Source organism: Oncorhynchus mykiss, chromosome 3 (genome assembly GCF_057628025.1).
Source record: "Oncorhynchus mykiss isolate SJ-2025 chromosome 3, ASM5762802v1, whole genome shotgun sequence".
NCBI classification, from domain to species: domain Eukaryota; kingdom Metazoa; phylum Chordata; class Actinopteri; order Salmoniformes; family Salmonidae; genus Oncorhynchus; species Oncorhynchus mykiss.
The window spans coordinates 43,906,661-43,923,587 of record NC_143024.1 but is presented as its reverse complement, the minus strand read 5'-3'; the positions used below and the strand labels follow the sequence as shown (position 1 = coordinate 43,923,587).

The window sequence follows — 16,927 nt, the reverse complement described above, 5'->3', positions numbered from 1 at the left end:
AATGTGTCTGAACACGGTAACAGCTTCGTTTTATAACAACAAAATAGACTAAAAATAGCTCAACCACCAAGATGCAGGGTCAAGATGCGCGGTCAACTGATGAAAACATCGGTAGCCTAAACATCATTATATGCACCAAGTGGCCTTGATAAATAGTGAAACTCAGCACAAACGCAATAATGACATTATAATGAATATAAGTGTCGATATGGCAGCAGTCAAAAATAGTCAATTATTATCAGCATGTGCTTGTGTGCGTCTACACGCAACGGAGTTAGTTGGATTTCATTTAGCTGTTATCCCTTGTCCTAACAGTTGACAAAGTGTTTGTAACTTTCACTCGTTGACACACTTTGACATACCTTTGTTTGGTTGTAGTGCGTAATGGTCTCCGGTTTTCTCTTTATAGGGGCCTTATTTTGCGCAGAGGGAGGGAGCTTTGTTCACGGTGCCAGCCAGACTTGTTTTCTTTGCAAGCAACTTGGCCATAGTGACATTTCTCCCCTTGCCTCATCACCACATTCTGCAACACTCACCACATTCTGCAACACTGATAGGACTGCTTTGATTCGAAGGACTGATGTCGGGTACATACAGTTTTAAGATTAGAATGAGAGTGGATCAATACAATAGAATGGGCCTCCCTGTTCTTCATTCACAATGGCGGATTACATAATTATGTATTGTTCGCATCCCCTCGTTCATCAACTCACCCGTTCTCCCCATCATGCTTTTACGTAATTTATTTAATCTGTTGTTACATGTGTGAAATTAGTTTCAGTATAGTTTAGGTTCCGTTTCGAGGCAAGTATCAGAGTGATTATCAACTGGGCATGGCACTTTCAACTGTTGGAAGATGTCAGCATTGTCAAATGTCAGCATTGTTAGTTGTTTTATTGCTTTCGCACCGATACAGATGATTCACCAAACCTTTTATGTGGCTTGTATGGGTACCGTAGTGAGGCTGCCAAATCAGGTGTGATATTAAATTGATGAAGTCATGACATAAAAAATAAATAATAGTTATCCCTGGATTGTCAAGTAGAGGAGCTGCTGAATATTCAATGTTGCCTGCTTTCGAAGGAGCTTGTTCCCAGAGGATGACAAGGGCATATCTGCATTGTAACTAGTTTTTAAACGTATTCATCAATTGAGAGGCAGCAGCATCAAAACATTGACTTCCACTGCCTGGTGAATGACCCGGACACGCCAGCTAGGCAGCAACAGCATAGTGCATTGGCATAATCTGTGGAAGGGAGGGAAAAATATCCTTGATCATGAGAATTGTTTTTATTTGGTTTGTTTTTTATAATTCAATTGAGCTTTTATTTTGTTTCTGTGATTAGGATTGCATATACTGTACATTTGAGTATATATACATATATATTTTTCAATGTTTGTGTTTGGGTCTTGCATCTTATATTGAGAATTTGTTATTCCTTTTTTTAACCCTAAGTCAGGAATTGGGCCCGCTGTAGAAATACTGTAGCAGCTTGTCTGTTCATTTGTGTAGGAGTTGTTACTGGGTGTGACTGTGAGTTTGGTTAGGAAAGTACATGCTAAACCCATGTGGGGCTTTACTACTATGCAATGGTTTGATGGTGCTCTCGCTCTCTCTCTCTCTCTCTCTCTCTCTCTCTCTCTCTCTCTCTCTCTCTCTCTCTCTCTCTCTCTCTCTCTCTCTCTCTCTCTCTCTCTCTCGCTCTCTCTCTCTCTCTCTCTCTCTCTGTGTGCTTCCCCTGCCATGTGTCTTTAAGAGCTTAAGAGGAGGAGCCTGGCATTCATATTGAGTATTTCTCTGTTACGAGGGGGTGGGGGGTGGGGGGGTGGGGGGGGGTGCTGACCACTGGAATGAAGTTGAGAGCTGTGGAGAGCTCATAACCTACTGAGAGAACTACAGAGCAGGCAGACAGACAGCAGGGGTTGTCGCATGAACAGGGAACGAGCGAGAGGGAGCCCGCTGACCTCAAAAGGAGAAGAAGGCAGAGGAGAACAACAAAAAGAGGAGCAGAGGGTGACGTGCCCCGTTGACAGACAGCGCCGGCCATGGCCATGTACGAACCCGCATGCCTGCCCCCCAATGCAGAGGAGCAGGACTTCATCCAGGCGTATGAGAACGTCAGGGAGAAGTACAAAGGTACATGCCAGCTAGGGCCCACACACTCACATAGAGGGGTGACTGCTGCTACTGCTGCCGGTGATGACAGGATTGAGTGCGTGTGTGTGAGGAGGTGTGTGTGTGCGTGTGCGGGTGCGTGTGTGTGCGTGTGTGTGTGTGTGTGTGCGTGTGTGTGTGTGTGTGTGCGTGTGCGTGTGTGTGTGTGTGCGTGTGTGTGTGCGCAACAGGGAGTGCAGGCGGCCAGCCACACACTGCTCCTCCAGAGTGCTGAGTGAAGTGTTGATTGGACCACGTTTTGCTGCCACTCTGCCGGTCTCTCTCAGTGGAGGTTGTCAAAGTTCACTGTTGATTTACTCCACTGCTCTACTTTGACATGTGGCCATAGCCAACTAGGTCTACCATTCTAACCTTTGACCTTAATGAAATGGAGCGGAGAGGGTCTTACGTGTACTGTAGGTGCTCATCTGATTGTGTTATCTTTTGCCCAGCTGCAGTTCATGGGACGTGGACAGGAGTTGTTTCTCTACGATGAAACGTACTGTCCGTCAATTATTATCACATTAAGTGTCGTCTACCACAATTAATACAATGAATGTTCTCTTTAATGGCCTCTTTTGAGCCACTTGGCTAATGTTCCTGTTAAAGAATGCTCTGTCGTTCGTAGTCTGTCACATCCACTGGTTGGAGTGTCAATCATCTCCTTTTGGCTCATGATGTTCATATGGTATATAGGCTGGAATTCAGCGCAGAGGCTTTGTTTAAAAATGTCACCCTGCTTCCGCACGTCTGAAAAGTGAAGGCGTACCCGTGTGGGGAGTCTACCTGGTAGTCTGTATAGGGCTCTATACAGCAACCCCAGACCAGTCTGTGATTTTATATCACCATGGGGAAAAAGAGCTAATGGGTAAATGCAATACTGCAATGTGGACTTGATTGAATTGAGCCCCCAGTCAGAAGTGGGTTTTGGGATGCACAGGTGATTATGCACTACCTCAATCATTTCATACTGCGTCCATTGACGATCAGGCCTCATTCCACTATCCTCATCAGCAGAAAACCTCGTCCACACGCCCCGAAACTCCTCCATTGCTATTTCACACACCAGCATTGGTGTGTCTTTGTACCCATAACTCCTCTCCATATCCCCATCTCTCTGCATGTCTTTCCTTATTCCTTTACTGTTCTGGATATCAAAGCTCTAACTCCCTCCATCTCTCTCATCCTGGTGTCCCTTCTCTCTCCTTCTCCCTGCATTTTGCTCCCCTTTATGTATCCCCGTTCTGCTTTCCCCGAGGAAGTAGTCCTTCCAGCCAGTCCTTCCTTCAGAAAACAGAGAGCTCATCTATAAATATCGCCCCAGTTTTTTTTCTTCCCCCCGAGAGAATCTGGAGAATGAGCCCCGGTGCTGAATCAATTTAGCTGTTGCTGGGTGGATCTGCACGTTTGTGGGTTTCTGTTTGTGAACTATTTGGGGGGGGGCATGCATACACGTGTGTTTTGTTTTATTTCAAGCTGAATTCACCGTGTGTGTGTGTGTGTGTGTGTGTGTGTGTGTGTGTGTGTGGGGGGGGGGGGGGGGGGGGGGGGGTGTTATAGAACGCATGGCCAAGGACGGTGGCAGCCAGGCAGGTGTTTATATTTGAGACGTTCCTCTGTGTTCTGTATTCACAGTATCTGTCCTACAGGCAAGGAACGTAAAACAGGCAAGACTGTCCTGCTCTGCTCTCCTTATTAAGGCACAGGAGTCAGGGAGGCAATGAGCTGCTCATCTGTCTCTCTCCATCTCTCCCAGTCTCTCTCTGTCTCAGACCCCGTTCTCTCTTTCTCTCTCTCCATTCCTCCCAGTCTCTGTCTCTCTCTGTATCACCCCCACTCACTGTCTCTCGCCATCCCTCCCAGCATCTCTGTCTCTCTCTCTTTCTTTCTCTGGCTCTCGCCATCCCTCCCAGTATCTCTGTCTCTCTCTCTTTCTTTCTCTGTCTCTCGCCATCCCTCCCAGTATCTCTGTCTCTCTCTCTCTTTCTTTCTCCGTCTTTCGCCATCTCTCCCAGTGTGTCTCATTCTCTGTCTCTTGATTTCTTGAGTTAATTGTTTTAATTTGAACCTGTGTTCCTTTCAGTGGTGTTTCCTCACTATCATGCACAGGTGAATCTCAGGTCATGACTCATCAGACTTCTTGTAAACCCCCTTTTGCCTTCAACTCTTGTTCTTGTTCTTCTCTGTGTATCTCTCGGCATATAGTAGGACCTAGTGTGCCTGCTGATGTCCGATAATAGAAAGTATTTAGTCTGTAAACATTGCCAGGTGGCTCGCAGTTCACATGTCTAGTTTGTTCTTCCGCTAGGCGTCTTTAGCCATGGCAGCATACCGTGACAGTGTTGGGAGTTTCACTGGGAGATTTCATTTCATTGTCCACACTCACCACTCACCGGAGAATTCCCCATTTTTTTTTTAGCTGTAGTGTGCTTCTCGCCTCACTGTTAGGAGGAGGAGTGGTTGCCATAGAAGTGCCAGATTAGGGAACACTTGAATGACCTCGCTCGAAGTCTGGGGTGGAGTTGTCAGCCAGATGATTCAGAAATGATTATATTCAATGAGAGAAGAAAGTTGGTGATGCATATTATGTGAGATGAGGTAAATATGTCTGAATAGAATGCTAAACCATTGCTCTGGTACTTTGTACTGATGCTCCTCCATTGCACAGAGTTTATCCACGGTAGAAGACGTATCCCCCTGGGTGATGAAACTAACTATTTGAAAATTCTCACCATCCGTCCCCCATTCTGTCATACCGCCAGATGGACAACATGACACTTGGGTCTTACATTCATCACAGTATGTACAGTATATAGAATGTGTGTAACGTTCAGGGTGTCGTGAGTGGGAAGTCAGGCGCAGGAAACAGAGAATTCAATATGGTGCTCTTTCAATGCACACACGGTGAACAACGGGTGCTCAAAACAAACGCCCCAGTCACGGGGGACGAAAACTGTCCTGCAAACTCCACGAACATAAACCAACACGTTCGTCTACACCAAACACAAAGGTTACAATAATTAATCCTGCACAAAACAACGGGCGGGCCGGCTGACTAATAAAGCCCAACTAATTACAACCAACTCAAAACAGGTGTAACCAATAAACACATAAGGAGGGGGAGGAAAGAATCAGTGGCAGCTAGTAGGCCGGCGACGACGACCGCCGAGCGCCACCCGAATGGGAAGGGGAGCCACCTTCGGTCGGAGTCGTGACAATGTGTCCCTCTCTAGGAGTCACTCAGCCTGTGTTCTTTGATTCACTGTCATATCAGGAGGACGGACAACATTAATGGATAACAATACTGTAATACATTTGTAAGTGTTTATATATATATATGTGTTCCTCTGTAGGAGTTAGTCAAACATTTCTCTTTGGTTCATTTGCAGCTCGGGAGACAACATGACACTACTGTCTTACGTTCGCTAGAGTTTGTGTATAGAACATATCCCTCCTTGGAAGTTAGTCAGCCTGTGCTCTACCTATTTCATTCACTTGTGCTGTCTCACTGTCCCAGCATGGCGAAGGGAGTGAGGGAGGCAGGCGGGCTACTGTGGCTGGCCGGCTTCCCAGCGTCCTCTAATGCAATTTGTGACGGCAGGTGATGTAGACGGGTCGTCACTGGGCCGCCGGTGAGGGGGATTGCCCCAGTCTGGATGGACGTGCCGGGCGGACGGGCGGACTACGGTTGGCATCCACACTCTCTCCCACCGCCAACTTCCATGGCGCCTTCCTACGCCGCCCCGCGGGGGCTTAAAATAACCCCCAAATATAACCTCAGCCTTGTTCGGCCAGCCAATTAAATAGTTATTTTTGGCTCGAGGGCAGACTTTGATTGTACCATCTTATTCTGGGTTATTAAACACATACATATATGGACTGTGGTTAATAGTTTAATTTGATATAAATGTGCTTATGCTATGGAATGATGGAATCATTACTCATGCTAAAAACAAAGGTTGCAGGTTGCAGAAAGTGAGGGGTGCACTCACAAGAAAAGACTGTGGTGAGTTGTGACAAGCCGAACTTGATGAATCTCCATAGATCAATGAAGAATCTGTCAGTGGATGACTTAAGTTATATTTAGGGGTCTTGTGTAAAGTCCTTTGGGAAGTGGTCAGTCACCAGGCTTTATGAATGAACAAACTATTTAAAACCAGTGGTGTCTATTCTACTGTTGCTATGTAATGTGCGACTGTAGTGACTTTGTCTGCTTTAAAGCGGTGAGTGAGTGCGTATACTGTATATAATGAACAGAAATATAAACGCAAAATGTAAAGTGTTGGTCCCATGTTTCATGAGCTGAAGTAGAAGATCCCAGACATTTTCTGTATGCACAAAAAGCTTATTCCTTTGAAATTTTGTGCACAAATTTGTATACATCCCTGTTAGTGAGCATTTCTCCTTTGTCAAGATAATCCATCCCCCTGACAGGTGTGGCATATCAAGAAGCTGATTAAACAGCATGATCATTACACAGCTGCACAACACATGATCAGTTGTCACACTACACAATCCTACAGATTTCTCAAGATTTGAGGTTGTGTGCAGTTGGTATGCTGCCAGCAGGAATGTCCAACATAGCTGTTTCCAGATAATTAAATGTTAATTTCTCAACCATAAGCCGCCTCCAATGTCGTTTTAGAGATCTTGGCAGTGCATCCAACCGGCCTCACAACCACAGACTACAGATTTCCCTGATTAAAATCACTTGGAGCTGATTTCCTGGTGTTTTTATAGTTTTTAAAATGTTTTTGGGGGGCCAAATAAAGCCACCCGTGGGTCAAATTCAGCTTGCGGGCCGCCAGTTGGGGAACCCTGCCCTAATCTATGGATTTCACATGACTGAGCAGGGGCGCAGCCAATGCCACGCACTTGCTCAGTCATGTGAAATCCATAGATTAGTGCAGGGTTACCCGACTGGTTGGTTTTATTCGGCCCCCCAAGTTTTCTGAAAAATAATATAGATATATATTTTATTGTCATTGTTAGACATAAAAAAAACTGTAAAAACACAAGGAAATCAGCTCCAAGTGATTTTAGTTTAGAAAATCTGTTCCCAAGTTTTTCCACGCATAATAGAGAGATGTGATCATATACAAGTGTAAGCAAGGTTTGAAATCATTATGTTTTGGTCAAATATTATATCTATTCGGCTTCTTGTGGTCAATTTGCACTCTACAAATGATTTGTAATTATGTTCCGTCCCCCCGACCATCCTCTCAAAAGGAATCGTCCCGTAGCTGAATCTGGTGGTTGATCCCTGGATTAGAGCCTACTGAATTTATTTAAATTGCTTGATTTCCTTACATGAACTGTAACTCAGTAAAAGCATTGAAATTGTTGCACGTTGCGTTTATATTATTGTTCAGTGTGTTAATGAGCTGGCAGATCAGGTTTCCCCAATGGACAGGCTAGTGAGTGATGTGTGTGTGGTGGGTCCGAGGAGCTTCTTGTGGCTGATAGGCTGAAGTGATGGGGATTCTAAGGATCAGGGTCAGTGACACGTCAGATCTCTCTCTCTCTCTCTCTCTCTCTCTCTCTCTCTCTCTCTCTCTCTCTCTCTCTCTCTCTCTCTCTCTCTCTCTCTCTCTCTCTCTCTCTCTATCACTCCCCCTCTCTCTTTCTCTAAGACTCTCCATGCATGTCCGTCTCCCGTCGACCGGCTGAATTAAGGACTCTCAAAAGTGTTACTTTAAATATACCCTTTTTTTTGTGTTTTTAGTGTAACCACTTGAAATGGAAATCCATACATATGCAGTGTGTATGAAGCTATTCACATACCACTTGCATTTAGCTTGCCGCAGAAGTACTGAAATGGAATAATACATATATTTGAGAACCATGCTGATCACGTGTCTCTGTCTGTCTTGTGTTCTATCTCACAGGTAAGCATTGTCCCTCTCCTCATTGACTCCAACACAGGTGCATTGTCATCAGGTGTTGTGGCCTACTGTGCTGTCTTAAATTGCATTGCTGACAACATACCTGTGATTTTACAGTAGTACCCTCAGTGCTTGTGTCTACTCGAAAATCGCCCCTCACCCTCTGAAGCATTGCCCTACAGTGGCCCCTATGGCTGTAGCTCTGTGAAACACACACACACACACACACACACACACACACACACACACACACACACTGAACTGACGCAGAGGTCAACCAGGCACCGCAAATGACGTGAATGCTAAAGGAAGTCATGAACTATTGTACCTAGGTAGAAAATCTAAGTGTGTGTGCTGTCTGCTGTGTAAAATGTGTGACATTATGAGGACGTTTTCCTTAATTGAGTGGCTACCAAAATGGTCCCTTTCAAAGAGCTTAAGCTGGCAGTTTTCCGGAGCAAAAATTGAAAAGGAAAATCTCAGTAATGGAAATGTTCTGTACAGTATGTCTGTGAAGTCGTTGCAGCAGAAATGCAGCGGGCTCAGAGTGTGTGAGAGTGAAAAAAAGAGAGCGAGCGAGGGAGTGTGTGTTAGAGAAAGAGAGGGGGGAGAGAGAGAGCGGGGGAGAGAGACGGGGAAAGTGTGAGTGGGAGAGAGAGAGAGTCCTTTGTTCCGTCGGACTTAACTCTGAGAGGCGTCTGAACCATGCTGAGGGAAAGACGGCGGGTTATTCCGGGTCTTTTCCCGGCCTCTATGTGTTTCTGTATTCCTGTCATGTCAGCATCCTTAGGGCCGGTGGCAGCAGCCCGGGATAGATCAGCACTGACACACAGCTCAGGTGGGAGGTCACTTCAAGGCCAGGAGGGTCATGGCTAGCCGGGATCCAGCTTTTGTCAAATGAACGTCAGATTTGACTTTTCGTAGCAGGTTAGGAGAACTTATGCAGCACCTTAGGATAATTAACGTATCAGGTTAGGAAAAGTAGGTTAAGGTTAGGAAAAGGGTTAAGGTTAGCTAAAATGCCACAAAAAATTCACCTTTGGACTTTAATTTGACAAAAGCTGGAATACGTCTTGGCCGGTCATGGCTAGACCCTTCCAGCTATGACCGGCCAGGAGGGATGATAATAGATGCTTTACAGAGATTCCTCCGGCCTTATATGGACTTTGCAGAGTCCACTGGGAGCCTTCCCAATTATTTACTGTCCGTTTCCTGTCAGAGAGGCATAGCCGTGCAGAAGCTACTGTTCTGTTTGCTTGGATTACAGCAAGTCCAGAATCACATACGGGCTTATTCATCAAATAGCTTTAATTCCACAGTAAAATCTGATCTCTGTGTCTCTGTCTGTGTCTCTGTCTGTGTCTCTGTCTGTCTGTCTGTATCTCTGTCTGTGTTTGTCTGTGTCTCTGTCTGTGTCTCTTTCTGTGTCTCTGTCTGTGTCTCTGTCTGTGTCTCTGTCTGTGTGTGAACTTCCTCGCACGTAATGTTTCTGTTGAAATTCAGTTTTTTTAAATGTTGTCAAACATTACACGTGAGGGAGTGCGCGCACACACACACACACACACACACACACACACACACACACACACACACACACACACACACACACACACACACACACACACACACACACACACACACACACACACACACACACACACACACACACACACACCATCTGAGCCTCTGAACATGCTGAACAGACCGATCTGCAGTCTGCTGATAAAGTCGGTGAAATGCTGAGCCGTCCCATTCGCTTACAGTCATGGTTTTTGTCCACCTCATCTCTTCTCCTCAAACTACACGACGTGACATCTTTATTTGATGTTTCTCAGCCATCTTTGTTTGAAAGCGGCATGATTGACAGTTTAGCTGAGTGACAGGTGTCAGCGTTTGATGGAGTGAGAGCTCAGCGTACCAGAAAACTTTTCAGATCTCCTTCACCCCTGCTTTAGTTTCAACCTCGGGTCGATTATATGCTTCGTACAAGCAGGAGTCCCCGCATCATTTGTGTGCAGCAGTTCCTTTAAGCTTTTCATGGAGACACATGACTTTCAACTGTTGTCGGGAATTATGTGGAAAAACACTGTTTGCACCTGGACTGTGTTTGACACTATGCCTCTCTTTCTTCCTCCATCTCTCCCTGTTCCTCTGTTCCTCTGTCTAGGGCTACCAGGGTTAGGCTTTATTGACTGCTCTATGTGTCTGGGACGGCTGCCCCAAGGCTTCAGTAAGCAATGAAAACATATAGGAGTAATCTAATTGCTCCTGCTGATGCGTGCGCGCACACACATACACACACACACACACACACACACATACACACACAGCACAGAATGCATAGAAGATAAAGGTATCGGGATGGAATGGATTTAGTGTGAATGGCCACAGTGTGTGTTGTTTTCCATGGCCCTAATTGGACCTCTTCTTTAATGTGGAGTCTTTTAAACGGACGTGTCTGTCTGTATGCTCTGTGAAGGAGGACTGTACGAGAGAACAAGCTCTGTTTGATAACACTTGTATTTATATTCAAATGAAAGATGGTCCTTCTTACTGAGAGAGGAGCAATGGGCTGACGGAAACATGTTTTCCGCTCCAGAGAGGGTATGGATGGAAATGGACTTGAAACAGTTGAGCATTCTTCTAGCGGGTAACTACTCTAACAAAGTCCCTAAAAGGTCATATGTTTATTACTGTGAGCAATCAGTGAGAAATGAGGGTGCTTCTGTGCAGAAGAGATTTAGATCGGTCTGTGTGTGTGTGTGTGTGTGTGTCAGTGGTCTGCCATGTCATTCTCTAGCACATTGCTGCTTCCAGGCACGTTGCGCAACTCGAGCCGGCATGACAGAGTCACCACGAGGGCCGGTAATGTCACAGCAGGTCATCCTGCACAGCTGCCGCACACACACACACACATGCCGACACAAGAATGCGTGCACACATGCATGCACGTGAGTGCACACAAACACACACACACCCATACTCGTAGAAAACCCTGGGGTAATACAGACTGTCCTTGAGGTATCACTTGCCACATTCTACCCTGGTAGCAGGCTGCTTGGTTTGCCGCACATTGACACGCTAAAGACTTTGGAGAAGTGATGCCTGGAGGCAGAGACAAATACCTAGCAAGATGTTATTCCCCAGCCTCAACAATACCAAGCAAAACACTGAGTGACAGAAGTTGCCATTACCCAAACTTCTTGTATAAGGAATACCAACTTATCTATCAGATGTGTGAACAAGGTCTCAGATACCTGAATGTGGGGAAACTCTTGTGGTAACTCTTTTTGACTGCTATTGATTGTGTTTTGTATTTCACCACAATTTTTTTGAAGGGTATTCTCATTTGAAAATGAGACCTGGGTCTCAATATGACTCCCTGCAGAAATAAAGGTTAAATAAAATGTAACGTTGGTCTCTGACCTCTCCAGCCCAGACGGGTGTACCCCTTCTCCTGTGGGGAAGAATGGCCACACTGGAAAACAGTTTTTATTTTTATCAAAGCGCTAAGAGCGCAGCTAATTCTGGGTTTTCCTGTTGTAGCCCCTCCTGTGGACATTTTTAATCAGTCAGAGCAAACGGGGGTCAAGGTCGTTCAGCATTTCTCAACAGTAGCAAAGCAAGGTCCTATCTGAGCTCGCTTATCAGTGCTCACAAAAGCAGCGTGAAAAAAATCTAATATGAAAAGATATTCAGCAACCCTTGGCTGGACAATGGAAGTTTGCTTTGACATTGTCTTTCCAGGAGTTGCTCAATATCTTTTCCGTTTCAGTCTGCTTCACTGTTCACTGCATCAGCATTTCACTGTAGGAGCGCTTTACCGTGTTTTATGTATGATAAAAGAGGACATACAGTACCGCCCATCAACAGTATATATAATACACTGAGTGCACAAAACGTTTAGAACATCACACGCTCTTTCCACGACATGGACTGACCAGATGAATCCAGGTGAAGGATCCCTTGTTGATGTCACTGGTTGAATCCACTTAAAATCAGTGTAGATGAAGGGGAGGAGACGGGTTAAACCCGTATTTTTAAGCCTCGAGACAGTTGAGACATGGATTGTGTACATGTGTACATGTGGGCAAGACAAAATATTTAATATGTTTTTGAAAAGGTTATGGTTGCAGGTGCCGGGTGGCGGTGTGTCAAGAACTGCAACGCTGCTGGGTTTCTCACACTCAATAGTTTCCCGTGTGCATCTAGAATGGTCCACCACCCAAATGACATTCAGCCAAATTGACACAACCGTGGGAAGCTATTGGAGTCAACATGGGTCAGAATCCCTGTGGAACGCTTTCGACACCTTGTAGAGTCCATGACGACTAAATGAGGCTGTTCTGAAGGCAAAAGGGGTGGGGGGTGGGGGAGGCGGGGGGGGGGGGGGGGGGGGGGGGGGGTACAACAAAATATTAGGAAGGTGTTCTTAATGTTTTGTGTAAATGTGCATAGTGTAAATGGTGTATAGTGTAAATGTCATGTCCTCTGGCTGGCATCGTCACTCTGCAGTTCTATTGTCATGTTAGGAATCTGTAGCTCAAAGGTTTGTGTACATGGATATGCCATGACAACTGCTTGTTGTGTCACCGCTAGGGTTAATGTCTTGTGTGTGTGAATGTGTTTGTTTTGAAGTACTTGTTTTTGCTTCTGATAGTACTGTTGTGCAGTAATCTTTACTCGTCTCATGTGTATATATACTGTATTCTATTCTACTGTATTTTAGTCAATGCCACTCGGACATTGTTCATCCTAGTATTTATATATTTCTCCATTCCATTTTTGTACTTTTAGAGATGTGTGTATTGTTGTGAATTGTTAGATACTACTGCGCTGTTGGAGCTAGGATGTGTATGTCACCAATCATTTGGATTTGAATAACGCATAATCCTAATACATTGTATCGTATGTGAATGGGATGACGTGGGAAACTCTAGCTATGACAGTTTTAGATGTCTCATAAAGGAAAGGACTCCTTGAGGGGCTGTAAGTTGTTCACCTAGTTAAACCAGAGTGAATGCTGCTCTCACTAACTGAGCACAGCGTTAGGTCTGGTTTTACCGAGCTCGTCAAGCTGTGGTCATTTTTATGTATTGTACCTGGTGTGGTTGCAGACGATAGATTCCCCCAGGGCCTGCTGGATGTGGCCCTTGTGAGGCAGCAGTTAAAAAGAGAGGAGAAAGACGTATGTTTATTCTGGAGATGCTGAGGCTCCTGTAACAGAATCAGTGCAACAGTACCCAGGTCCAGGCAGAGACAGACATCTTGGATGAGTCTGGCCAGGCACCCGGGGGAACACAAAGTAGCCGAGCCGGCGCCTTCAATCAAAAACTCCCCGCATCCTTACATATTCCAGGCATATACAGACAGAGAGGGAGAGAGATGGGAGAGTACGAAAGGGAGGAAAACACAGAGAGGGAGAAAGAGAGACACAGGAGGGAGAGTGAGGCTATTAGTCTCTCAGTGCTACCGTATTGATCAGCTGTGTGGTTGGCTTCCACTCAGCAGTTTGTTTCGATTATTAGACATGTGTAAGGTGACAGTACAGCCCTGTCACTGTGGGACTCATGTTCAGCCCTGAAATGGCTGTCTGTTTCTGCTGATTTGCTGCAACGATATCTAGGCAAGCCAGAAGAGACGCACTCACTCACTCACTCCCCCCCCCCCCCAAGGAGACAGCCCCTTGGCAAGGGCAACATTTTGAGCCATATGTGAGCATCCAGTTTACAGCTCCCATGGCAACCTGCTATACTCCCTGTGAAACTATAACATGCGGACTCAGCAGTTCTCTACCGACGTAGGACATGTATGCAACCCATTAAAAATGCATGTTACTGAGGGTAGCATCAATAATGAATATGCTGTTTCGTATACATTTATGTAAGAAATATGGTAAAGCTACTCCATTCCCCCCCCATGCCCAAGCACATATGTGATTGTGATTCCATCTGTTTGTGACTCGTTTTCTTCAACAAACCAAAATAGCAGTTTGCTATTTGCTTGCCGTCTTGACAGTAACTGCTGTCTTGTTTCCTGTAATTTAACAAACTGTTTCCTAGAAAACAAATAGTTGTCTTTTCACCCTTTCTCCACTGAGATCCCTGAGAGTTAGGGATAGTCTGGTTGTACAGTGTAAGCACAGCCCCTAGTGGAACATAGTCCACATAACAACGTATAACTTTTGGACCCACTGTTCACTTGTTTGAAAGAGGAGATTGTGTCAGGCTTCAGATAAAGGTACCTCTGGAATACTACAGCCAAGCAAATAAGTACTGCGGTTATTAACGATCAAATATTGCAATGAGTACTCCATTTTTATTTATTTTTTTAAGTTTGAATTTGAACATGGATTTTTACAGAAGGACACGCGTGTTTTGATCATCTCAAACACACAGAATTAGGTCTGCCTTTAGCTACTGAGATGACAGCATCTCTCCAGTGTCCAGCGGGGCTCATGGTCCAGCTCCAGCCCTCTGACCTTGAGTTCCCTGTCCGTTCGCTTTGAGCATGGGTGTGTGCCTTAAACCCTGGGGCCTGGTCTGGTCTGGTCCCTGGTCTGGGACAGAACATAGAGGAAACCTGGCTGCAGTCATCACTTTCTGTGCTTCGTTACCCTCCAGCCCCATTCCCAGCATTCCTGCACCAGGCCAACGCACACTACCCCGCCAGCCGCCCAGCCTTTTGGGTCGGAAACCATCTCCCCGGGCAGAGTTAGAGCAGCTGCATGCTGTATGCCAGTCAACATACTGTAGGCAAGCAGACGTAGAGAAGCAGATCCACAGTGACAGTACCCACTCGTTCTCTCGCCACACACATCATGTATTGGTCAGCGTATAGACAGAATCAAGATTGTAATGTCAATAAAATGTCATGGTATAAATAATGACTTAAGTAGCAGTTGTTTGAAATACATGTTCAGATCTTATTAGAGACTTTTGAATATCGAATGAAAGTTATGGAAGTTGATAAGCTCCAGTTATTGCGTGGGGGATTTGGCTTTTCGAAAGTGTATTCAGCCATATCCTCCAGAGGGCATGAGGTTGAAACTCTGGGTTCTCTTGCAGTGTGTTGACATGATCTTCTTCTTATCTCGAGAAGTGAATGTCCGGTGAGGTGGAAGATAAGGCAGTATGATCCTGTGGTGGACCGCCTTTAGTAGCAGGATACAATGGTGGAGGTGTGTCGGGCAGAATGTGTGCCAAAGCACTCTGCCCTCTCAGCACACTCTTACAGGGGATTATATCTCCCGTGTGTCTGGGTGTATGTGTGTACACGTCCGTGCGTGTGTGTGTGTGCACGTTTGTGTGTGTGTGTGCTTGTGCATTTAATGCAGCCGTGTGTGTCTAACACTCTATGCGTGGTATTTAACCTCGAGATTATTCAACTGCACCTGCAAGGGATCCTCAGTTACCAGCATCACCTGTGACTTTAATGAAGTAGACAGTGAGTGATGTTTCACAGGGGTATTTGCTAAGTGTGTGAGTGTATGTGTCCTCTTTGTAGTGTGTGATCAATAGACTGGGACCTGTTGTGTGTTGGCCTTGGCCTGTCCATTGACTAACAGTTTTATCACCAGATATGGGCTCTGTGCAAAGCTTTTCACTCAGTGCTGCAGGAAATCTGTCCGGCCTGGCCGCTGCCCTGCGCTCTAAGCTGTCACATTGGACTGGAGATTTGTGTGGCTGTGTGACCTCAGGGAGATGGAATGTTTTGTCTGGACATTCACAGCGGGGCTACCGGCGTAAACTGGACAGGGGCTGCAAACACATTCATGGCCCACACAGTCAGGGGTGAAAGGATATAAGGCTCTGAAATGGAGACAGCTCTGAAATGGACAGGACTGTGAGGGAGTGTCCACTCCGATACTAGGTGCTACACTGTCCCACACCGCCTTTCTGTGGCAGATTGAAAGAAAGGGAGCACTGGAAAGCGTTCTATCCTACATCCCACGTTCGATCCGCATCCACACGCTAGCACAATCTACAATACTGTTCCTCTCAGCAAACGTACAGAGTCCTCCCCTTAACCCTCCACGGGAATAATATCTCGACTGAAGCTACGTGTGAAAACCAGTGCTTAGAGAGGTGCACGGAGCCATAGAGACATCACTGGGAGAGCGAAACGGGCCGTGGGATTCGTCATGGTTTTGGCGAGAGGAGAAAAGAGGATTCCTTTAGCAGGCCTTAACACTTTGTAACCCGGACCACTAATAAACGGCTGTGGGGATTGACATGTTCCCCCATACGTCTGCACTCTGCATATAAACTGCAGACAAGCACATAGCTCCAACACAGGCCCTACTGTTTACGACTAAAGGCCTCTGCCTCATAACTTCATTCCACGGAGGCTCTTTGTCACCAACAAATGCCTGCTACTGCTAATGACACAAAGTTCCATCTCTGTATCCTTGACCATATGTGACCAAGATTACTATTACTGGGACAACAAAAGAAAACCTTAGTAGTCACAACTGTTTGTTATCTTGAGTACACCCGTTGAGTACTGTGGCTCAGACTTGTCTTGAAATGGCATTTGACATCTTTCAAATACTTTGAATGTGTGCTCGAGCCTTGCTGGAGTCCAAGATGGGCGGGGTTTGCACTTTTGGGAATATCAAGCTCAATCAATCACAGCTGAAGTATTTGAAAGATGCCAAATGCTATGTGAACCCAGGTCTGCTGTACCTAAATCTCAGTCAGTCAGTCACTAAGGCTCACTCAAACATGCAGTGATGCTGGTGAACTACATCTGAGAACTACCATTAAACCTCCCTCCCTCCCTCTGGCCAAACATTTGCTGACTCATACAGCAGGCTGCAGTTGCAATAAGCATCTGATGAATTCGGTTTCCATTCCTACCGCCCGCAGCCATGTTTTGAAATTGC

At 45.7% G+C, this 16,927-nt stretch overlaps 1 protein-coding gene across 6 annotated transcripts in view; it reads left to right on the top strand.

The window, feature by feature from the left end:
* The window catches only part of LOC110518458 (plectin), a 184,698-nt gene that overhangs the window by 20,969 nt on the left and 146,802 nt on the right, over window positions 1–16,927 (top strand). For 2 of the 6 annotated variants that reach the window (XM_090229332.1, XM_090229316.1), the window contains exon 1: window positions 1,784–2,137. The exons of 1 other annotated variant lie outside the window; for it this stretch is intronic. In XM_090229332.1, coding sequence (XP_090085458.1) covers window positions 2,047–2,137 — 91 coding nt within the window. In that variant the 5' untranslated portion in view covers window positions 1,784–2,046. Of the gene's footprint in view, window positions 1–1,783; window positions 2,138–16,927 lie in introns of those variants that run through there. 3 more of the 6 variants (XM_090229331.1, XM_090229314.1, XM_090229312.1) reach the window with 2 other exon arrangements.